This window comes from Manduca sexta, chromosome 9 (assembly GCF_014839805.1).
Source record: "Manduca sexta isolate Smith_Timp_Sample1 chromosome 9, JHU_Msex_v1.0, whole genome shotgun sequence".
In the NCBI taxonomy this organism is placed as follows: Eukaryota; Metazoa; Arthropoda; class Insecta; order Lepidoptera; family Sphingidae; genus Manduca; species Manduca sexta.
The window spans coordinates 5,235,774-5,262,154 of NC_051123.1; the positions used below are offsets into that span (position 1 = coordinate 5,235,774).

At 33.8% G+C, this 26,381-nt stretch overlaps 1 protein-coding gene across 9 annotated transcripts in view; it reads right to left on the reverse strand.

Moving 5' to 3' along the window:
* The window catches only part of LOC115443301 (unconventional myosin-XVIIIa), a 257,977-nt gene that overhangs the window by 142,338 nt on the left and 89,258 nt on the right, over window positions 1-26,381 (reverse strand). The window contains exon 1 of one of the 9 annotated variants that reach the window (XM_037436650.1): window positions 10,859-12,052. The exons of the other annotated variants lie outside the window; for them this stretch is intronic. Within the exon in view, the coding sequence (XP_037292547.1) occupies window positions 10,859-11,824 (966 nt within the window). The 5' untranslated portion in view covers window positions 11,825-12,052. Of the gene's footprint in view, window positions 1-10,858; window positions 12,053-26,381 lie in introns of those variants that run through there. 9 annotated transcript variants of the gene reach the window in all.

Consider the following 26,381-nt stretch of genomic DNA (forward strand, 5'->3'; position numbering starts at 1 on the left):
ATACAGAGATTGGAATAAAATGTTATCGTCTAAGTTTTGAAATAAAATAAAATAACAATTCAAATAATGAAATCTATTAACTATGATTTATTATTATAATATGAATTATTGAACGAATTGAATAAACTGAACAGTTTAAATTTTTACGATTCAAAATTCAATCATAATATTATGCAGCCATTGAATTTATTTAATAAATTAATTATAGACTATGGGTTTAAAGAGACCGAAAACTAAAAAAACGGCTTAAAAAAGTAGCTAATCATAATTTACTAACGAAATATAGTTGTGACAAATATGGCGGAAATTGCTTTAAAATGATTATTTTTTTAATACAACATAAAGTTTGGTTTGTTAAAAGTTAAAAAGAAGGTAATCAGGCATATAATATGATGATATAAAATAATTAACATAATGTGGTTTCTTTTTTTTTAAAAAAATAATGCCAAAAATTTTAACAATATAAACACTGTAAATCGCGATTGTCTCCAAACTATAAAACTTTTGTTATTACGTTCCTTACGCCGACGATATGCATCTTACAAGTATAGGAATTATCGTCATAGCATAGACGTGCGCGCATCAATTTTAATTTCGTTTTCTATTATACACTCAGCAGCGGTTCGGTAGTGTTACGTAACGTCATTGCAGGTAGCCAACAGACTTACGACTGATATCGATCTATGCAATCGATCCCAAACCCCGCCTCCCAAACGTAGTAACACAAATTTGCCAAGTTATTTTGACCCTTAGGGTGGTCGACCGCCAACTTTGCTGATTGTACATTATTCGATTTTAAACGTATTTTATGTTGCGTACGCGTCAGAGAAAAAAACCTATCACTGCACCAATGCACGTATTGAATAACAACCATGTGAACACAACAAATCATTGCCACACATAATCCGTTACCCTTCACAGTTATATGTAAATCTGTTCGGGCACTAAACTCAAACGTATGCGTTAACTATAAACGCATAGTGCAATGTTAAGTTCTTTGAAACCGGGCGTCAAACGTGCCCTGTCGTGAGTGTCGGACAAATCCGCCGGGTGGCGCTGCGGTCGATGTTGCGAAATCGCGTGGGCTGCGCCGAATAGATACCCTGCTCCTACTGGTTGCGTTGACAACTTTTGTGTTGCAAAATACTTTTTTATTATTCCACTAAGGGAGGATTAATTTTTATTTAGTTTAAAAAATATTATATTATAAATAAGAGTGCAAAGACCATTACTATCATGTTTATCGTGAATCGTTTTCGGCAACTTTAAAAGCTTAGGAACGTGTTAATAAACCAATCTCATCCTTAAGTAGGATCTTAAGTGAACATTATAAATCTACTTAATAAACAAAACCTGAGCTGTCATTTCAGCACATGATGTCAGTTATATCCAAACTTAGTTCCCCAATATCACAGACAAGATGCCAATTGAGATGTTGTTAGGTCGTTATTAAATAACGATGAGTTTAGGATTCTGACTTTAACTTGAGCACCACAGCTTATACCTATCACACTTCACAGCAAAACTTAACTTGTATCCATTAATACGATCATTAATCTGTCTGAAAGACCCCTATTTAATAGAAGTTTCATTGACTTAATTTTCTTAGCTGATAATACCTACCACTAATTAATAAATATTAATTAAAATTAGCATATATATTCAATAAACGACTCAAATTTAACAACAAAATTGATAATCTTGCAAAAAAAGACTGCTGAGATAAGAAAACAATAACATTGAATGGCGTTTAAATGCCAGTTCCTTATACATTTGCTACTGACGCCACCGCAACTTTACAGACCAAAACAACAGATTAATAAAACACATTCGACAGGCGTGTAATCGAGATCTCTATCGAAATTATAGACGCACTTGTGAGGCATCGCTTAATCTACGAGGCGCGACGGGGCGGTGCGGCGAGCAAAAAATTTGAGGGCAAGGATCGAATGCTATAGGCCTTTCTGTTTAAAGTGCTTCCCCCAAGAAACAGCGCGCTAATTGTATATTTAGAAACTAGTCATGACATAATGGCAATAGTCATGATATAATGACACAATAAAAATGCTACTAAAATAGTCGTGCTACTACTACTGCTGTATACTATCTTTTTGGACAATTGAATAAAGAATTTTTTGGTAGGTTAAAATTTTCAAGAAGACTAAATTTTTTTTTTAATTAATTCCTAAATCTCCAATGTCGCCGTAACTCGTGCGCCAAAATATATGAAGTCAATTTGCTCTGGAGGGTCTTAAGAGACGAAACAGTACAAAGATTGATGATATATTCAACTGCTTTGTATCTTTCTATTTGTATAATTGCGGATTAATACAGCTCTGTTTTCGCAGTTTTGACCTTTGTAACTTGGTGTCATTATAATGTGTATACGGTGTTTTACAGGTGTTGCAGCGGTAGGTACGAGAACCATATAATTTAGTATAAACCTCTCGTTCAGCAATTTATTGAACAATTTAATCTAATTTTTCCCGCCTGAATATTTTGAACACAAATCCTTCATAGCTTCTTTCTTCACTGACCCGAAAAATTGTCATTAACACTCTTACTTACAAACTTTGTTTAAGCGTTAAGAGGTGGTTAAGAATTGCTTAAATATCTGTCTACAACATCACTGGTTTCCTAGTTTAAACATTATTAAGAGGCAAGATGGCGGGTTTTAATACAGCTGATCGACTAAATTTGTGTTTTAACTAAGCATGGCTTTGCGAAATTTTCATAAGTAAGACTGTAAGTATGTTCATCTCTTACATAATTATTTTTTACACAGGGGACACAATCAATAATCTATAAATTTAGGCACATGTAAATAAAACTGATATTAAGGATACCATTCAAATCGGTCACACATAAGGTAGACGCCGTAAATACGATGTGTCGTAGAAACGTGACATATAAAATACATACATAATATTATATTATACTACAAAATGTCAAGAACGAATACTCCGAAGGACATGAACGTGCCAAGTTTTAAATGTGGAATTTACAAATATAATTTTATTATCTACTAGCTTTTGCTCGCGGCTTCGTCCGCGTGAAGAAGTTTTCCGGGATAAAAGTCCCGCTGTATATTTTTCCGGGATAAAAAGTAGCCTATCCACCTAGTGGATAGACACCGTTCAGTAGTTTTTTCGTGAAAGAGGAACAAACATACATCCATCCACATAAGCATTCGCATTTATTAACCGACTTTAAAAAAAGGAGGAGGTTATCAATTCGACGTGTTTTTTTTTTGTATGTTTGTTACCTCAGAACTCGCTCATTTATGAACCGATATGGAATTTTTTTTTTTATTCGAAAGAATTTCTCTCCAGATTGGTCCCATAAATTTTTTTTCAACATCGCTTCGGTAGTTTGGTTTTAAAATAAAAAAAAAAACTAGAATAATTATGTCGTCCAAGAAAACGAAATTGCGAATTTAGCTTTCCTGTGACGTATTTAGTTATGATTTTGCATTGAGTTTGGTTGACTGTACTTCTCACATACTTATACATATAGCATAACACCTTTTCCCCGTGTCAGGGGTAGGCAGAGACGTAACATTTCATCGCGATAGTCGAACTGTGTGTGTACATCTTTTCCCCTTTTTAGGGGTACTCAGAGGTGTTACTCCTCAGCGTGATAGTCGTATCGTGAGCGAAACACAACTATGCCATTGAAGCGGTCTATTTTTTACTAACACAAAAAAGCAAAAAATAAAAATGATTTTAACAAAAAATTAAACTGCCTTCAAAAACCACTCAAAACCAAAAAATAATTTCACATAACAGTTATATACTTATTGGATACCAATTTTGGAGTCGGTGCCTAATTAAAATTGCTAGTTAAGCTAGATAAATACATTAACAAATATACGAAAACAATGTGCTGTCAGCGTAGAAAGTCAGCAAGTCAGATCGTCACCGGAGATGAATGCACCGCTGCAGCACAGCAAATGGAAGCTATTAAGGAAATATTTAAATTTGTGAACTGTACACTACCCAAATTCTTCCCCTTTTACATATGGCTGGTCAAATGTGGGTATATTACACTGCCTGCCCCGAAAAAAGATGAAAGAAAAAGATGAAACACCATACAGGTGCTTGGTATTACACTTTTCACTGTGTATGTTTCTTAGTAGTAAACGGAACCTACTTCTTTTAATTGATTTGAAAGAATTGTAGTTCATAGATGGACTATGCAACAAATATAGCTTAACTAGCAATTGTAATTAGGCACCGACTCCAAAATTGGTATCCAATATATAACTGTTATGTAAAAAATGTTTTTATGGTTTTGAGTGGTTTTTGAAGGCGGTTTAATTTTTTGTTAAAATTATTTTTATAATATTAATAGGATTTATGAAGCAAAAATTGTCTGGTTATGAGACTGAGAACTGATAGGCTGCGACTTTAATTGTTTATGCGTTCAATTGTAACATACAAAAATCTTCACAAACTTGCACATTATTGTATGATATGACACAAATTATTACTTCGTATCATACGTTTCGTGAAATGTACTGGTTGAGGAAACGAGAACTCAGAAATCGCGAGTCAGATTATTTCAAATGAAAGGACAGCGGTACATTCAGTAAGCCCGCATGCCAACTCGAACTACTTTGATAATATAGCTAGACTATAAATGGAAAATGTTCCAACAGTCCCAGAATTAGATCAGTCCCGAATATATGAAAATGATGCAAAAAAAAAAAAAACATTCTGCAGCTTGACTAGGAAAATAAAGAAAATATCTCGCAAGCTCGTAATTATAGAACTAATTTCTTGTACAGACCATCGTTAACTGACAAAAGGAGAAATCAAAAGTGACACTCCCAAAACAATTTTATTTTAGACCTTAATGACTTTGTAATTCATACATTAGCTGTTTATCTATGTACTACGTATATTTATTTGAGTCTGACTGTACACATAGCACCAGTAGGACGTTGTTGGACGCATCTTGAAGACTTTCTGTCCAGGAAGGGACAGCAGGAAGTGCATGGTACATACAGTATAATCCGTTTATTATGACTCTGCCTATATTGACCAACCTCTTAGTATGACGTAATTACACTACGAAGTTTGGTTTTCATATAAGATTCTTTATAAAAAAGTCGAATATAATGACTTCCCTTACAGTGACATGTCGCTTATTGTGACCCCTTTTTAATTAATTATGTCCGGTTATAATGACCGACATGATTCTTCGATGTCATCGTGTCCATTTCTTTGCGGAGCGCGAACAAGAGAGTGTTTTGCACCCGCACCCCGTACGGCGCGCGGGCACTCGCGGAACCAATTCCCAGCGAAGCGCTCTCGCTCGCTGGAAAGGTATGTGCGGGAAAGGGATGCGGTAAGGAAGTGTACGTATTGTGTCACCAAATTATTAATAAAAAAAAGACACTATTTTGGATTGACGCGACCGGAAATGCGAAGTTAAAATTTATAAAGAATTAATTAGAAATATGGCGCAACCACATACTATTTACATAAAAAAAAAAATTCTCAAAACGCTTTGTATGACGTCCGCTTATTATGACGTGTTTGTCAATTCCTTTCGATGTCATTATAAACGGATTCGACTGTAATTGCATCGCAACGGAAATGTGCCTCGGTATACTAACGTGGTTGGTATCACAATTAATAAAACATGTGAGTTGGTTTTTAATTCCGGAGATATAAAAAATGTATAGTTAAGCTGGATTAGAAATCCTTCTGTCAATTTAAGAAAATAATTGATTAAACTTTTAATATCGTTCAAAATTAAATTTAGCAGAGAAGTGGTTACATAACAATTAATATAGGTGTATTTTTCGGAAACAATCTTAAAATCAGAAAAACTTTAATGTATTTTATTTTAATTTACGTCATATTTATTAAAGACGGCATACAAAAACGACTTTTATAACAAAAAATAGAAACCATTCTCAATCTAACAAATTTCAATCGTAAACGATTCCGAACGGATGTAGATAATATTTAATTCATAAAAATAAAGCGTATAGAGGCACAGCAACAGGCAATAGCATTAAAACGCAATTATAACAGACGCATGACCATCTAGGGGTTACCGTTGGGCCGGGCGGATTCCTCGCCAAGCCGCTAATGATAGGGATCAATGATAACTTAAATCAATGAGACCCGTTCTGAATCGGGAAATCTCGGTGCGAACCGGTGGGAACCGGGAAAAATGTCCCGAAGAGCGTGGATGTAATATTGATTGGTGTTACGTTTAAATACCTTAAGACTTTATTGATCTCCGAGTTAATAGTATGCTGTTATTACCTGTAACAAAGAAATATATAAATTAATCACTAATGAAATGAAAGCTTTGCTTTGATTGTATATTTATTATGTCATTGTGTAGCAGTTACTTCATATTCAATCAGGCAAAATCCACAATATATTAGATACAATAAAATTGCACTTAACAGAAATCTCCATAATTAAAACCATTTACAAAACAACGATGATTTATAATATTCTGATCTAAACGTAATAAAACCTTTTTCAAATCTCGAGAGGTTAATCCGCCGTCAATAACACAGCCACCGGGCTTTGCAAATAGAGGCCCCAAAGACATTCAAATATCGGTACTTCCGTATAAAGAATAGATCAAAGGAAGACCGACAAGATAACATCAGCTAAAATGGAGTGCCATCAGAATAGTTAATAACTTTCGCCAAATATGCAAGATGTTGAGAAGCGCGCGTAGAATATTTTGTCGTTTTGTGTTAAGAAGCGTCGGTGGAAACCATCGGTGAATACGATCCACGGTAAACAATAATCATTAAAGCCCCAAAATGACTTAGAAATTCACAATTTAGAATCCAATTCAATCAATCGAAATATTAATAAAAATTATATTGGACCAAGTAATTGTGAAGCTAAAGTCCAATCGTCATAACAAAAACTTGTATAGTAGTAAATAACTATTAAAAAAAAAAAGAAAAAACGGTGGACCATGCAATCAATGAGATGTTCGCGTACAATCAGAGATATTTTAGGAAAAAAGAAACTGATCTCATCACAGGAAAGTACAAGGATAAGTAAAACACGACAGTCATCAAGTAACAAGGTTTTTCAGTATCTTACTTTATTGCACACACTCTTGACAATCACGAATTCTGCACAGCGAAGTAAATCAATAACAGAATACAAATGATATTCGTATCCTTGTCACACTCACAATTCAATTATCCTCAAACCTGTCTAGTTATTGTACCCGATGTGACTATAGAAACAAGGCTTAATAGGTAGCGTCATGTATGTATATCGGGCCTCTTCTACAATTGAGAGGGATTACCCCTTAGTCCACCACGCAGGCCTAGTGCGGATTGGTAGAATTTACACATCCTCAAAATTACGTATTTGGTATGCAGGTTTCCTCTCGATGTTTTCCTTCACCGTTAAGGCAAGCGATAACTCACAAAGAATACACATATAATTTTTGAAAAGATGTGTGTGCCCTTGCGATTTGAACCTGCGCACATTCGTCTCGGCAGTCTAGGTATACCCACCTAGGTTATCACCGCTCTTCAGCATCAAGTTCTAACATCTAAATACATATTCGATAACACAATACAAATACAAGTTATTATTTATTACTTATGGTATTTCACAATAGGCATTTATTGTGTAGGTGACGAATAATGTTCTGACGCCAGCGTTGTCCTTGATAGGTTATTGTTTATCCCTTCTAATTGCCTCTTGGGATCATCACCACACATAATTGAATATGATTATATAACGCCGCTTAATCAATTTAAACTGTGATTGAATCATTGTCACATCAACTTTGATGTTGAAATTATGTGCACATAACCACTGATTTATTATGTTAAAATATTAGCGAATATGAAGCAATTTCGATATAATCTTAAAAATTGTTATACAGCTAAAACGCAATGGTTGTAACAATAAAATAAAATCAAAAACTATTCTTTTCACTAGATCAGCGTGGTGGACTAAGGCCTAATCTCTCTCAGTAGTAGAGGAGGCCCGTGCTCAGCAGTGGGACTGTGTATAATACAGGATTGGTACTATTTATTTATTTATTTATTTACTATTATTATGGTGTCCTCAAACAGTCAAAATATTAGCTAAATCAAGCAGGATATTTCATTAACAATCAAAAGCCAAGAAAACATAAATTTCATTCCGCTTGCAGAGACAATACTGCAAATATAATTGCAGACGGTGACTAGACAAAACACAATAAAAACATTACACAATCAAACATTCTATAAACAACGAAAATGTCACGCGTCGTAACAAGAGTGTTACAAGACAATGTAAACATTGACGACGTTTTCTCAAAATCACAGAGCCCAATCGAGGCTACATCGATCATGTGTGAAAGAATGGATCCACTGGAATTGGAAGTAGCAAATAAGTTGTGAAAAGTGTGAGGTGACAAATTACAAGCATACGTAAGTTTGGGCAAATAGATGTGTTCTACAGTAAAAATAGTTGTCTTCCAAGTAGGTACTAATTAATCATGATCAATGTTTTCAGATATGTTGAAAGTTCTGTAACTTCTCGTAGCGTTAAATACTCGCAAAAAGTCAAGATTGAAATAAATCAATATTAAGAATCTTGCAATTGGTCATAATTTTGTAAATATTTAATAGTCGTATTTATATCAAAAGGATTATGACAAACTTCATATCTAGAAGAAGTAGAAAGGCCGGTGCACTGTGGCATAATCATAAACTATTCCAGGCCAGAAGGGACTGAACTGTCAACATCATTCAAACCCTGTACGCGCCTAACATTGCTTAACCTCAGCGGTCGCCCTCGCCTCTCGTAAGCACCGAGGCCTTATTGTTTGTTAATACAAATACCGTTTATCTCAATTAGCATACAGCTTTCGCACGCCTATGATGAATCGGCGAGCATGCGTCGTAAATATTTAAATTAACCGATTGTCTCTAGCATTATTTAAATTCTATGTGATTTATTTGGCTTTCGTGTGGCCAATAAACTCTAAATAAATGTCCGGTTGATCAAAACAGAGATAAACTATAACAGATATTTATTATTATTTATTGCCTTGATAAGATACGATCATCAAATAAATCAGCGGTGATGCTTTGCCGACGTGATTGATGTAAACGTGACCTAGTTTTTATTTGAGATGATAAATGTTGCAGTGAACTAGTTTCGCGAAGAATTCGAAGAAATTGAAAGTGATTTAAAAGTAAAACGTTTAAATTTAATCGAGTCCTTTTACCGAGATATATGCACTGTATAATACTATATTTATAAGTAAATTAATTGTGATATAGGTTGAATCAATGCTAAGAAGTTTTCAGACCAAATGTACACATGACATACAGAAGTCAAACAAAGGATTTATGAAGACCCGGTAAACTCATTCCAATTTTACACTCACATTATTAAATGCTGCGAGCTTGAACAGACCAGATGTAAAATAAATAACGCATCTCGCGAAAAACCCTAGCCCTAAACAGGACGACAAAGAGATACAAATATAGGCAAAATAAATTCAAAAAACAATTTCACCCAAGCACTAGACAAAAGGGCATTACAAATCAGCGGTACAAGGGAAGCAGAACTAGCGGCCAATAATTCCGCATGCACTATTGTTCATACAAGGAAACTCATTGCAAACAAATTAGCATTTATTTACAAAGAGTAACGAGGCGTTTAAGAAACCCTACTGGCTGCATCTCTCGATTGTTCGAATCATGGCTACCCACGCGCGCTGTTCTCTGAGACAGCGAGTGGATATATTCGATCCACAATACATTTGTATTCATGTCTCTGACTCTAGTTTATTATGTAAGCACGCCTTGTAACAAATCAGCGACATTGGCGATTTGCATTAGTTGTCCTTGTTTGTCATTTTTATCGGCATTAGCCGGGCGCGGACGTTCGTAAACTTTGTTACAAATGGCCGTTTGAGACAATTGTGGATTTGGAACGGTGTCGGTGATTTACATTCTGAGGTTTGCTAAAAACATCAATTTGTAACACTTGTTACGAAATTTTACATACAGTTCCAAGTAAACAGGGAAGAGTTTTAAGTAAGTAAATAAGTTTTATAGGTAGCTGTTTAATTGTTTTTAATTTTGTACACATTGCAGCTAAGTGAACGATAGTCACACGACGGAGAAAATTCTTTTGAATATAAGAAATAAAACGCTACACTATGTTTTGATCACATAAAAATACAATAGTATACAAACGGCAAACTAACAATTTCACTTCCAATTCAACCATATTACCTGTGAAGGCAACTTCACTATCTAAAATAGCAAAAATTCCCTATAAGGCTATTCAGCTTATAATAAATCAATCGATGTCAGTGAAACTCCTATACAAGACATTAGATCGAACAGTAGCGCCGGCGGCGGTCACCTAGGAACAATGTAAATGGGCTGTCCACTCCCCATATGGATGCCTCGCAAATACATCATGACCCATGGCCCGGGATATATGGCGATCGAAAGTGCTCCAGTAAAGATGTGATTGCGCGAAAGCTCGAGAAATCGAACCCTCGAGCTGAATACGAAACTGACGATGTTTTTGAAACAAACGCCTTATCTGAAGGAGGAACTACATTTATCTTATTGGCAAATATTAAACGAGACCATTTGCGTGTATCCGTATCTCACTGCAAACAAGTTTCGTGTGGCGTCCTAGATAAGATTTAAAAGTATGTTAAAAAAATAGGTTTAAGATTATTATAAAACTTTCAAATTAATAATTATGTTATAATCAAGTTATTATAACTATAGAGCATTTTCCTTTTTATGATTTGAGGAATCCAGAACTATCCACGGAAATAATGAATTGTGTTATTGTTATTGATGTTTATTTTTATAACTTACCGTATATATTGGTGGGGGGTGTTGTTGCGTAGATAATTCACTCCATGGACGCAGCAAAATCCTTTCCGTGTCCGCACCAACTGTTGCAAAACTAACACCACATCGTCTCCAAAGCGCCAGTTCATACAATTTGCGCCAGGGTGTCCCGTCATTTTTCCCAGTCTTCTTTTTAATACTACCTCGAAACGATGGAGTACGAACGAAAGGTTCAGGCGGTATGCCATTCTTACTGGCACCTCTCCATGGCGGTTTTGTGCCATTCGTTTTGCCATTAGAAATTGTGCTCCCTGTAGAACCTTTAAGTTGCAACCCCGGCTTTCCTTGCGTTGGCGTTTTCCTTTTTTCATCAAATAGCACTGCATTTGCCAAATCTTCGTCAAGATTCGATCCATCCGATTTAATTTCCTCAATCGTAACAACACCGGTTTTCCTCTCTCTAAAACTCGATCGAGACGGGGTTCTATTAAATACTGCTTTACTTTTGTCTCCATCTACCTCATCTGTTATGATTGAATCATCCGCATAGCGCATGCGTGCTGTTTTCATCAATGAGGCTTTTGTATTTTGAGCAAACAGACGCTCGCAGGGATCTAAAGATTTGTTATGATCGGGACGTGATTTGAAAGTATTCTCCGAGTCTGTATCACTATGACCTTCGTAAGAGCTGGTGCTATTGCTGAAGCTCTTCATGTAAGTTCCATCATGTTTGATTACATGATTGTTTTTATCAGCCTCTTTGATCTCAATTATACAGTCGCCGCGGAATGATTTCTTTGATTGGAGACTATTGTTAGAGTCGGATTTTGCGAGAGGATTATGTTTATGCTCAGTGCAGCCATTGGCATGTGCTTTGCCAGTACAATGTCGGTGTATTTTAGCGAGAGCTGCTAGTGTTTTGTTACCACTGGGCGAAACTTCATCGCCGCAACGCAGCGACTGTTCGAAGGAGCCTTGAACGTGAAACATTCTTCGTCTATGCCACAATGACGTTCTCACGAGGACCGATGGTAGCCGCGGTTGGCATTTTCAAGGGTCAAAGTTCTATTCAGATCATGGCGAATGTCACTGCGCAATAAAACCGTTTACTAGAGTTATAAGGTTTACAGTGCAGACCGGCGTGATAAAATCGATTTTAATGGTATATTGGCCAGGCGTGGTCGAAGCGAATTGTGATTTTGCTGCTACGTTTGATGCAAATTGTACCATAAACAGGTTGTCAGAACAGTACGTTCAACTCATGTTTCAGTTGTGTACAAATTACTTATAATAAACAATAGTAACAACGTGACAAAGCTAAAGATCTAATATTATCATGTATTGACCGGATTATGATAAAATGAAATACTTATATTGTGTCTAAAAGATCTTAAAACTATTGATTTTGTAGTTTCTTAAAGTTAAGGGAATAAATATCATTTGCGATGCATATCTATTATGTTAAACTGGTTTGCTGGTGATAGATTAATCACGATAAGTTACATTACGAAATTGTCTCTCATCTAAAAAGTACTGTATTTTATAATATTTTCCGTTAATTTTATTTATTTATTTATTTATTTACACTTCATATACATACATGTATATCGGCGGACTTAATGCCAAAGGCATTCTCTCCCAGTCAACCTAAGGGTGGTGCAGAGATAAATAAGGTAGGTGCATCATGGATATTAATTAATAATACATAAACATACATAAAAAAACTATAATGTATAACTATATTAAATACAAACAGAATATAAGAAATATTATAAATACATAAAATACAGATTATAAATACATAAATATATATTATGTACAATCAGCAAAGTTGGCGGTCGACCACCCTAAGGGTCAAAATAACTTGGCAAATTTGTTTTACTACGTTTGGGAGGCGGGGTTTGGGATCGATTGCATAGATCGATATCAGTCGTAAGTCTGTTGGCTACCTGCAATGACGTTACGTAACACTACCGAACCGCTGCTGAGTGTATAATAGAAAACGAAATTAAAATTAATGCGCGCACGTCTATGCTATGACGATAATTCCTATACTTGTAAGATGCATATCGTCGGCGTAAGGAACGTAATAACAAAAGTTTTATAGTTTGGAGACAATCGCGATTTACAGTGTTTATATTGTTAAAATTTTTGGCATTATTTTTAATAAATAAGAAACGACATTATGTTAATTATTTTATATCATCATATTATATGCCTGATTACCTTCTTTTTAACTTTTAACAAACCAAACTTTGTGTTGTATTAAAAAATAATCATTTTAAAGCAATTTCCGCCATATTTGTCACAACTATATTTTGTTAGTAAATTATGATTAGCTACTTTTTTAAGCCGTTTTTTTTAGTTTTCGGTCTCTTTAAACCCATAGTCTATAATTAATTTATTAAATAAATTCAATGGCTGCATAATATTATGATTGAATTTTGAATCGTAAAAATTTAAACTGTTCAGTTTATTCAATTCGTTCAATAATTCATATTATAATAATAAATCATAGTTAATAGATTTCATTATTTGAATTGTTATTTTATTTTATTTCAAAAACTTAGACGATAACATTTTATTCCAATCTCTGTATTTACAAATATTATGTATTAACATTAAAGTTAAAATAATTGACCTAAAATTATTAGCTTCTTGGAGATATTGTTTTTTTTTTATTTCCTCTTAATGATCTTTTTTTATCTTAAATATGAATAGTTTTTGAGTTAATAACGAAATACCTTTTTTTCATCCTAATTTGAACTATTTAACACCTTTTTGAAGTAGTCAATTGGACTATTTATCGATATGCAGCGATTATTATTTATTGAATTTGAGGCGAGTTTAAAGATTTTATGTGTAGGTGGTAATATGCTTTTATTAGAGTAATATTGAAAGGCCAACATTTTTATTGCTGCAGATGTTGTTTGAAAAGAATAAATATATCACATAAAAATGGTTTGTTAAAGAGCGCATTTTTTATCAATGTTTGTATTGACACCGGTCTTACGTGGACGCATTTATCGTTAAACTGAGTCGATTGTTATGCTATTGAATTTAGAGGCATTTAAAGATTATAAGTGTAGGCGTAGATTTGAATTCTTATTACAGTAGTATTTGCAAGGCTAACATTTTATTGCTGCACATGTCCAGTTTGTAAATTTTAGTTACTTTCTTTAGCCAATTATTTAGTTTTCGCTGAGTTAAAACCCAAAGTCTATAATCAACTTACAGTTATTGATTTTTTTTTACCGATTTAATAGCTGCATATTATGATTGAATTTTGAATTATATAAATTACTTAAACAGTTTATTTAATTCGTTAAATCATTCACATAATCATAAATTATTGTTATTCGTTTCATTATTAGAAATTATTATATTTTTTCTCAATTGTTTTTATGCTTTTTTGAACATTTTATTTACTTTTAAAGGACATGTCCGTTTTTTGTATGGGCGCTGGTTTTATGTTTCGAATAAATTCCAACCAACCTCAAACTTATTGAATAATAATGTGCCAAAAATTAGTAACTTGGAGTCATTAAATAATAATTTTAGACCCTTAATTGATAAGAAAAATAAGAAAGAAAAGTCATGGCTGAGTAATTCATACAAATAATTTCACGATTCGTCAAAAGATATAACTACCTGTTTTTTTTTTTTACATAAGTAAGTGTTATTATTATCATTTACGGATATAAAGGGAAAAATTTTAAAAATAAGAAAATTTGAAAAAAAAAATATTTGCAGTAAGTAATTATTTTCAGAGATAACTAAACAAGATTTTTGATTACTTAACTTTTTCGGGATGCCTTCCAAATGTAATAACGTTTATATTTGCAGAGTTCATTTTAAGTGTAATATTTAAAGTAAATATTTTTTAAATCTCACAATCAAATCTTTCAAATAAAATGATTTATTTCAATAGGCTCGTTTTGTGAAACAGTCGATGAGGCTCACGCACATATCGCTACGATATATAATTATCAAAAGTTAAAATCGAATATAGTAGATAATATATTTGCAACACCAATAAATAATGAGATACACATGTAAAATGAAATTTCGTAGAAAGTCTATGTAAATAAAACACATTTTTTGTTACTTCAGTGATATGATTTAATTGTATTCATTACAAGTTTGATACGCTCAGCAGGCAGGTTGAGTAGAGTGTGCGCTCTGGATCGGTTGGCGATGAAGCTCTCATCCGCATCCTAGTGTATACATCGAGGGACAGTGGTTCTCTGTAATACAATTAAATTATATATTAATTACTAAAATCTATTATTCTAATAATATTTTAACGTAATGACTACAGTGCCAAAATAATAAAATTTATATGGGAGCAGAACGCCAGTGCGGCCGACACAAAATACGTGGGTCAAGTACGAAATAATCCAAATTAAGTAAAAAAAAATCAGCTTTGTTTTCCATAATTGCACACATTTTATTGAGATAAAAATCCCAAATTTGCATTAAATCGGATTGTAATTCTACTTTAATTCAGTGCTACATATTATGTAGTTGTAAAAGAAACAATAATAACAGAAACCTCTGGGTTAAACTGGGTGGGACTTAAACGTCTATAAACGGATCTTACAAACGCGCCGACATAGTTAATTAAGTACTCTAGTAAGAAATCATATTACCACTACTTAAAATCTTTAAACTCGTCTAAATTCAATAAACAATGGACGCCGCTTTCCGATAAAGGCGTCGACATGGAACCGGGGTTAACAAAAACATAAAAAAATGTCGTCCTCTAACAAAGACCCTTTTATGTGAAATCTTTACAGTTTTAAACTGCACATGTGCAGCAATAAAAATGTTGGCTATGCAATATTACTGTAATAAAACAAATTATCGCCTATCCATAAATTATTTATACTCGTCTATATTTTTGGCATTAAATAAAAATTATTAATAAAGGAGATAGAATTTCGGGCGTCTTCTTCTTTAAATTGGAAATTTCCTCCTTATTTCTTAAATAAGGAGGATTTAAATGGAAATTTCCTCCTTATCTCTTATTTTTAAGTTATCGAAGAACCTCTTTATCCTCTTAATAACAATTGTATTTTTAAGTGCCAATGAACACTAAAGATTATTTTTCTAGACGTCATGTTATCCAAATCGAATGAGCTATCACTCATATTTTTGGATCTTTATAATACATAAATTGACACCTTTTTGAGCTTATTGACTGGACTAAAAGGCTTACCGGCCTGACTTAATATATTCCCAACATTAAATTAGAGTTTACTATTAAAAGTTGACGGTAAAAGTTACGCTTAATGCTACTGCTGTTTCAATATCGAAAACTCTGAATTTTTAACTGAGATCAAGAAAAGATAGGTAACACCTATAAGTATAGTGAGTATACCCGTCGAAGTAGTTTATTTTTGCATTGAGTACTTTTAAGTTTTCCAATTATATTTCTTTTCAATATTTTGACATTTGATTATTCGTAAAGCAACTTAAATAACATACTACATAGATTACTACAAGTATGATCAATAGCACTATGTTAATTTTTGGCAAAAACACACAATGACTAATGATATTTGACCCTACGATAGATAGGATAACTTAAGGATTAATATAAAATATAATAAGTAGCATATTGAAGTCTGTTTTACACAATTAAAGGAATAAGTATTCATCAAAACTCAATAATATTATAATTATATTTAAAAGAGCTTAAAAAGGTGGTCTATGTTGGCTTTAAATATAATTAATTATGATGACCAATAATTAAAAAAAAGCCATAAACCGCGATTTTTTCAAAAACTGCAAAATTTTAATTATTAGTTCTCTGCCCTGACGATATTTTTCCCACGCATATTAACATCCACTAGTTAAAATTAATATTAAAATATTATATAGTATAGTATGACTGATTTACTTACTGTAATATTTAATTCCCGGAATATATAATCCATGGTGCAGTAGTCACATGACGGGTCGGCGACTAAGTAATTAAGAGTCCAGTAAACGAACATAAGTCTACGTAGTGGCAAGATATCGGTGTCCGTAAACGAAAAAATAATTGTGAGCAAAATACTACTGGTACTCAATAGTTGCGTGCGCGTCGTCAATCAGTAAAATACAACTAAAGTAAACAATAATAGTTATCTGCTGTTCCTTTCGCACATCTCCAAAACTGTCGTAATTGGTGAAATATGAGACAGGGGCGTGTCTAAATATCTCGGGACATTAGACCGGTCAAGCAAAATGTGTTTGGAAGTGTACTAGCACCAACTTGTCCGATTGTACATACTAATAATAAAAAGTTTAGAATTAACGTGATAACTCTTCTGCTTCTTTTAACAAAAGCTGCCGTACTCTCCTTTTGAAGGCAAGCCGAGAAGTGGCCGTTCTAATTTCGAGAGGGAGTGAATTCCATAGAAGAATAGATTGGATAGCGAAAGAAGAGTGAGTGAAGTTAGAGCCATGAGATGGACATTTAAGGAGAAGATTGCTAGAAGAGCGAAGATTCCTATCGTGGCTATTACAGAGGTATTGGAAGTTGGAGGATAAGTAAGTAGGAGGAGTAGGGGAGGTAAGTAAAGAAAAAAGAGTGGTTAGTGCCCGCAAAGAACGGCGCTGGCGTATAGGTAGCCATTTTAGATCAAGACGATAGGAAGAAATGTGATCATATTTTTTAATTTTACTAGAAGAGAATTGATTTTCTTCTAGTAACAGAGCGTTCAACCGAAACGGTTACCACAATTGTCTCTAAAGAGGTCAATAAAAATACTTAATTAAATTAGATCCAATGCAACCTTCTGTAACAATTGTTGACACAGCTGCCAGTACAAGATTTTACGAAAAAAAAATATACAATTTTACGGATTTACAGTGATTAATATTGTAGACATATTTTTGTAGTCTACAAAGGCATACGAGTTGCCTGTCCACTCTGGTGGCGTGTGATCACCATCGCCTATAGACATCAGGAAAGCCAGAAAAACAAACAAGCTATTACCTGCTGGACAAAAATCATTAAACTTCGTTTGAGAAAACACCGTGGAGAAGTCCATAACAAATATTAAATCAACAATCTTACTTCATGAATATAAATCAATCATAAAATAGTGATAGTTTTCGCCAAACAGAAAGTAAAAGTGAACGTCGCCTATGTTGGCACATTTAGTGTTGTTTGATGACTTATAAATAATAAATACTTCAACTGACTGGTGTCAGCCCACGCTGCACCATGTTACGTGGACAATGAAGCAAAAACTATTGAAACATTTATCAAAGTCCGAAACGCTGCAGTCACAAAACTGTATAAATATTGTTTTTGTTCAAGTTTTTACACGTGTGGGAATTCAAATTCTGCTGCTTGCGTAATTTACTTGCATTTAATTTAGTTTGCTGTCATAATAATTATTATTTGAAATTAATAACAATACATATTCAATTATTTTGTTAATCTTAGTAGCTTTTTATGTCTAATTTTAATTATTGTTACTGCTATCTTTCCTAATGCATGTTGTGGCAATATTCAAAAGCAGTACACTTAAACTTTCTGATTTTATATGATGATGTTGTGTACTAATATAAGTAATAGTGAAACTCCTACTGTTGTTCATAAATAAATAAATTAATAAGAAAAACTACTTTTTTATTTTCTTTAATGTTTTGTTTTTGTATACGTAGGTACATAGCATGCCTATATCTCTTTTTGAGGGTAGATCTAGTATAAAAGGAAGTTGAAGAACGCGTGTTTATTTAAACGCGCTAATCTCAGAAACTACTAAACCGATATTGAGTTTTTTTTTTTTTCAAAAATAGGAAGCTATATTACTCCTGAGTACTATAGGTTACTTTATATCCCGGAAAAATTTAAGTTTTTCACGCCAACACAGGCAAAACTAGTACTTTTATATAACAATTCTCTCAATTCGTTTATCGTATTCCATCAACTGTATACCATCACTTCTCACTTCATCGTAGGAACGAGACCCATTTTCTGCCTTTCATTAGCGGCTATTTTCTTGTTCCATTTAAGGCGACACGTCATACTTCAATTGCCAAAATAGCACTGCATTTATGTAAAGTGCAGGAAGTCGTTTCATTAACACCTTCACTATAGGTATACTTTAATTGAACTAAAACTTGTTACATTCTATTTTTTCGTCATTTGAAATCAGTAAAAAGTGCCACGGTAAATTTTAATTATGTATCTGGACCCATGTCTATTCTAATACATAAAGCTGAAGCGTTAGTTTGTTTGAACGCGAATATTTCAGGAACTGCTACTAAACCGATTTTAAAAATGTTTTCACTGCTAGGAAGCTACATTACTTCTGAGTGATATAGGCTACTTTTTATCCGGGGAAAATATAAAGCGGTATTTTATCCCGGAAAAACTTTTTCCCGAGGGCGTTGACACGAACAATATGAAATGCTAGCTTTTGCTCACGGCTTTGCCCGCGTGAAGGTGTTTTCCGGGATAAAAGTCCCGCTATATATTTTCTCGGGATAGAAAGTACAACCTTACCAGGGTGCTAAACTATCTCTATACCAAATTTCATAAAAATCCGTTCAGAATATTTTAAGAAAATCGATAATATACAGATAGACTGAAAAGCAGACACTGTTTATAGGACTTGCGAAATAAATAATTATTTTAAACAATAAAAATAAATTACTACTACTTACTATTATTGATATTCTTAAAGACATTTAATAAAAAGATCATTAAAGGCAAGACAAACTTCTAAGAATAATATAAACACAATATTCCCAAGAAAATCTAATATGTAGGAATTTTAACAAAGCAGTTAATAAACAATATTATGCAAGAAATGTAAATCAAATCACGGTATTGTGCCGCTGTTTACTTTAACACGCAACAAACTCGTTCAACTAGTATGATGAAATAGATAATAAATTGCTGACGACAACACTACGTATTCGTAGTTTGATACACGTATGATTACTGCCTCCTCATTCAGAATTATTGACTTAGTAATAGGCTCTTGAATGCAAGATTTCTTCTGGGCAGTTAGCTACTATTTCTTTGTTTATATCTCGATCCTATCAACAGTATTGTAAGCAATGCTGTGTTCTAGTTCCTCTAACATAACATCATAATGACATCTACAGCATCGTGTCATGAATTAAGTAAAAGTAAAGGAACCCTCATCAACAACTTCACTTTGGTGATAATTTTGTCTGAGTCCAGTGAGTAAAAAAACTGATAAGTTTTCGTAGACAAAGACAGTTATATCAATTACACTACTCTTTTCGTTTGATAATAATAACAGCAACACACACAAACACACACACACACATACACTTACGCTTTTTATCCCCGAAGGGGTAAGCAAAAGCGCAACTGGTGTACCCACTTTTCGCCATGCGTATTCCGTCACATGACGTAATAAGCTAGGATCCTATCGTCATACAGGGCACAAACTCCAGACACCGGACTGATACTGAGTAAAAAAAATCTAATATCACTTTGCCCGACGCGAGAATCGCACTCGAAACCTCAGAACGGCAGTCGTAATGTAATGCAACTTCACCGAGACAGTGAAGGTCGAATTTTACATTTCATTCATGCTTTAACACAAGCATAAGATCAATCACAAGTCAGTAAATAAACACGTGATTATTGCACCAGCCAAAACGTCGACGGTATCTAGTTGCAAGCAAAAATAGTATTTGTTGCAGAGCACAAAGCCAATTATAGATATATTTCATGCGTTAGTTTTTAAACATAATCCGCCTTACTCCAAACGAAGTCTAACGATATTACCGAGTGTAGTGTAAATAAAGCTAGATGACGTACAAAAAGCATACAGTTTAAACCTGATATACATCGTAACATATATCTTAGTGCCTAGGAACCGCCGATCATACAAGCAGACCTGTGATAAACTTTTGAGAACTCCACAAAGTCAAGCAGTAATCAAACCAACCGCTTCTCGTTTCAAAATTAACACCGCTAAAAACTCCTAGGAGAAACATTGTGCTGTGGTTTTAAAACATTATTTATTACGATATTCCTAAAGCCAATTCCTAATACGTGTCAACTCATACAAATATTCCGAGTGCACACAAGAACTGTTGGTCAACGTCTCATGCAAATCTGCCAACAACTTCCATTGAATACTATTTGAACAGCATTAAGTAAGCACTGACAGTTACAATTTGTATATCATTCATCACATTTCTTTTAGAATTTGAATGTTTCAGACTTTGCGGGTTGTAGACCAAATATATGCTTAGTATATAGTGAGATACTTTTTCATACACGTGTGCAAACCGCAAACTATTTATACTATGTTTTTTGTGTTGTTTTCTAAGACATACGAGCTAGGTGAACTGACACAGCTTAAGATAATTTAGAAAACTACAGAAGTTAACTTCTCCAGGTGATTTTTACTACGTAAGTAATCTCAATGATGATGAACTTCTGCTAATTTTATTTCTGCCTTGGAGGACTTACGGCTAGTCGGATTTCTATGGAATTGTTGAAATATTGCCGCTGCTTGGAAGTTCTTGCGCAATATATTGCTGCGACAACTTGCTAGTGAACATAGCATTAGTTTTAGGTCTGCAACTGCATTAAAAGTGTCGTCTATTTATTTCCTCCCAAACGTCATTTCAAACCGATGTAAATATGCCGAGTGAATACTCATGCCGGCGCGGTTGGTCAATGCCTCATGCAAATCCGTACAGCAGCGGCACAGATCCTACCTGATAATATTGAAACTGCATTGCGTAAGCAACGTTTCCATTGTGCTACGTGATCTGGAGCGATTTAAGCCTTGGCTAGTTTGCATAGTACGTGGAAATATTTCACGTAGACCGTTGATAACAGATGAAAACTTTGATTAATGAAATGTGAGATATAGTATGGTATTGATACGATGAGCATAATCACATTATGTGATAAACGTGATATAATAATTAAGACATTGATATGTCGCCGCAGCACTGGTGAATTTCCGGAGCGATAGTGGCGCCATCTATTATTACATCGAGAATGTATTAGAAAAGGAGGAAGGTCGATTGTTGCCAATATAAGGACCGGCCGAACGACGAGAGCTCAGTCTTGTACTAGCCTTGTAGCAGTATTGTAGTAGTCTTCAGCAGTCTTGTTTCACGCTCGAACCGAGCACATTGTGTATTCCGCTAGTGTTGCTATGCAGTAAATTGTTATTGAAGTAAAAAAGTGTTTCAATAATTGAATAACTGTCTGGAAAATAAATATAGACCGGTGAAACTTTACCGGTCATGTAAAAAAATAACCAAGTAAACAGTTTCACTCCGACATATATCATTCGATATAGAAATATAGCGTACGTTCGTGATTCTTGTCTCAAAACTAAGCCTTTAAACAAAAGCTTTATTCTGATCTAATTCCAATTTTGTCTGGAATACCGCAACGCGTATTATTGTCAATGCAAAAAAACGCAACATAAAATAATTCCCCAATCAATTACATACATATGGTTAATCCATCATGCAATTAACAGTGATAGATTTTCTGCAGCTTTAAAACAAAGACATAATTTAACACAGGTTTTAATTTTTAATCGTACACCTAATAAGGCACGTAATTACACTTATGTGGGATTGGTTAAATACATACATATCCTCATAATTATCACCATATTCGATGAAGATATAGTCAAACAACGGACAAATTACCATAAGCTAATGGTTAAAGTGCGAATAGTTGATCCACTTTGTAGCCGTGGGAGCTATTAATTGTGAGCGTAATCTTACTTCTTCGGAAGCTGTGATTTGATCAAGTTAGAAAAGATAAACTGATTACAATGTATCATAGTTGGATTGTTAAGATGCAAGTAGCATTTCCAAATTTATTAGATTTAAATTACATTTCAACACCTAAAAACAGAGCTGACTTGAAGTAATTAGAAGAATGAAATATTAACCAATTAATATTTCAAAATAACAACCAAGTACAGATGTCATAATACTAAATTAATTAAAAAAAAATTTAATGATAAATGTTAGCAATTATAAAACACTTTCTCTTTCTGAGAAAATGTTGAAAAACTCAAGTAAACGGCCGATGAAACTGTAGATGCGCCTACGCAGTGTGGGTCGCTCATTTATTCTGAACATATTGTACTGATCGCTAACAGATAAATGTTTTTTAAATGAGATAATATTATTAATCTTAATTAATTTGGAATCAGCATTACCCAAATTACTGTACATACAAAAAATAAGGAAGTATTAGATAAGGTAAATGAGATAAGAGATAAATTTACGAGTAGAGGTACAAGCGTCCAATGAACCCTGCCGTAAGTTCATCTTATGTTTTAAATATCTTATTAAAATAAATACATACCACTAAAGACTTCTAGAATCAGTAAAGCATAATTGTTTATGATCATTTAAGACTTGAATCTTGTTTAAACCCTTAATTAGGGGGGCTTATAAAAAAAACATTGGACTCCACTCCACTCACCATCAGGGGCCTTATTCTCTATCCCGCACGTTATTTTGACAGTGCGTAACAAGCACGTAACACAACGCATCATGTTTAGGACTATAGAAATTTGGCTTACAGAATACCATTCCACGCACATTTCTCGAAGATAACATGACACGGCCGCGTTACGCGTTTACACTATCATACAGTATAAGGGCCCAGGTGCAATTGGGTTGCTTTGCCTTGCTCGTATAAAACAGGTGTAAATCTAGGACTACAACCTCACAAAGGACATAAAATTCAATTTAGACGTAATAGGGGACATCTGATCTTACTATAAAGAAGTTCATACAAAAACTAAAAAGCAAGATCAAGGTGATCTCGCCGGTGTGTTTTTACAACACGTTGCATAACACGAGATGTGATTGATCGACGCTAACGTGTTATCTAACCGTGACGTTTATAATTACATTAGGATACATTTTGGAGTTTTTGTTAAAAAAAAAATCATTATGATGCTATCCGGCAGTGAGGAAGGGTCCATACAACCAGATTCGTGCCGTCTTCCTTTATGTAAAATCTAATTACCATTAGAACGATTTGAAGACCGGATTTTATGTATATGTCGTGTCTGGTCCCCTTTCGGAAAATGTCACCCTTTGCCACTGCTACCCGCCTTTAAAGAGTCCAGATATCAATATTGTTAGATGAAAAGTGTGATTTTAAATATGCTGATCTGATAATCGATATTAAATTCACATAGGATTATAATTTCGACGGTCCCTACGTAAAGTATCGAATCGGCAAAATACAATTTTGGACCGTGGGATTAGGGACCGTGGAATAAATATCGCTTGTTTAGTGTTAATTACCATGGCGATAAGCACTTCTATTCTTATTATCTTAAATAAATGCAGTTCATTTTAATAAGGACCGTTTAAATATCGACAGTCCCTACGCAAAGTATTGAATCTACAAAATGCATTTTTGCAGATTCGATACTATACGTAGGGACCGTCGATTTATCAATTGGAGCAAAGTTTATAAATTTTAAATGATTTAAATAATGTATTTGAATACTCTCCATTCGGACCTCGAGACGAACTTAATTTATAACCTTGCATTTCAATTAACACGGTGGCACACACAATGCAGTAAATCACTTTCCAACAACTGAGAAATTAATAACGTCTTTATATCAGAAACTTAAAATTATCACTAGCATACTGCATTAATATTACACACGTATCGAATGCAAATATCAAGATATTTATAGAAAATTGAAAGTAAACATTGACAATGCCATCCTAGTTGTACGGGTCGGCCCCATTAGCATTCATATTTAACGCGACAAACGCGAGATCCTCGTAATAATACAAAGATCCTTGAAGCTAGCCGAGATAATGCCGTAATATATTCAACGGTCGTTCGAAACGTGGCGCCTGCGTCGGTATTAATAATTTTTTTTCTTCTAAGAATACAAGATGCTAAGATCGCGATTCGAAGAAGTTCGTAAAATACGATTGTGTGTGGTCGTAAATTAACTGTTCATTTGGGTTTTGTGCGATTTTAAATAGTCTGTTTTTGATGTTTAGTAATATCACACTTAATTTATATATCTGCGAATGGTTTGCGTACATATAAAATAATAGTTTTGCTCGCGACTTAGCCCGCGTGAAGGAATTTTCCGGGATAATTTTTTTTCCGACTTACTTGATATGTATCGTTATATTATGACCAAATTACACAAAATCATTCTAAATTGTAACCTTTGTTATTTTTTTAAGTTGCTCTAAAATTGAACTTATTACAGATAGAGCTAAAATAAAGCTTATGGCATGAAAAAAAAGGTCGCAAACCGAAATGAGTTTTTTGACGATTCCAACAAATTAACAATTTTGGAATAAGTCTTTATTTTATTAAGAGTGCGATAATATAATTTTTACCTTGTACAGCAATATTAACCGATTAGGTATTTCCCAAATATATAAATATATTTTTACAATCACATTAAAAACTGGAATCGTATAAGTATATTAAGTATCCTCATTTTCATTTAAATGTCAACAACGTTGTGTAACATTATAGAATTGAATACTACGAATTTCCACAGGTTTTTCTTTTTCATATATTAATTCAACTGAGAGCTGATTTTTTTATGCTCAGAAAAAAAATATCTATAAAATAAATTATAACCTGCAACAGATGCCTTGTACATTTTTTAAAATCATTTCATTAAAATGACGCACTCTAGTAGTTCACCCAATGATAAATAGGTCTAATGCTTAATTTTTAGAGTAACAGCCTTCCAAGCCGCTTAACATATTTATTAATTGGCAAACGCCCTTGACAGATTCCAATATGCAAAATTGTTACATAAGGAAATTCCACATAACCAGTTAGGTGTAACTATATGAATATTTTTGCGTGCGTGTTGCAAAACTATTTCATCCAATAGGCGCCTAATGGCTCTACATTCTATTATTTAATTATGTCCATAATTTTATTAATGGCTTGCTTGATTAAACATTTTGTATAAATAAATTTTAAATAGAGAATATAAAAAATACGATGTTATCATGTCTAAATATCATTAAATCCAAAATCGCAGACAAAAACAATCGATACCAATACTATAATAGCTTGTAAAATAGACAAAAACGAGACGTTTAACGCTTCAAGACGAGACAGGTAAATGAAGTGTCGACCGACACACGATTTATTCACCAGACGACGAGGCACGGCTTAAAACGTTAGGAATGGAAGGGCGGACTTCACTTCTTATTTTTCATATTTTTGTGTCCGTTTCCTTTTTGGAAGACGTTAAAGGATGTACAAAGGTATCGGAATGTTGGATACAGATGTCCGTTCGAAGAATAAAGATATTTTGGAACTGAACATTCGAAGAAGCTATATTTATGAAAATTAACATGATTTTACTTCTCTATCAATTAAAGTGTGAGGTATTCGTCATTAAAACGCGTGAGAATATGCGCCGAGCGAATAACAACTCAACCGGAGGTGAATTTGCCATGGTTGTGCCTTGATTCGCCTTTCGCCAGAAACACAAATTTCTTCATATACCATGAATATTGGTTATAATGTGTTATTTTGGTACTT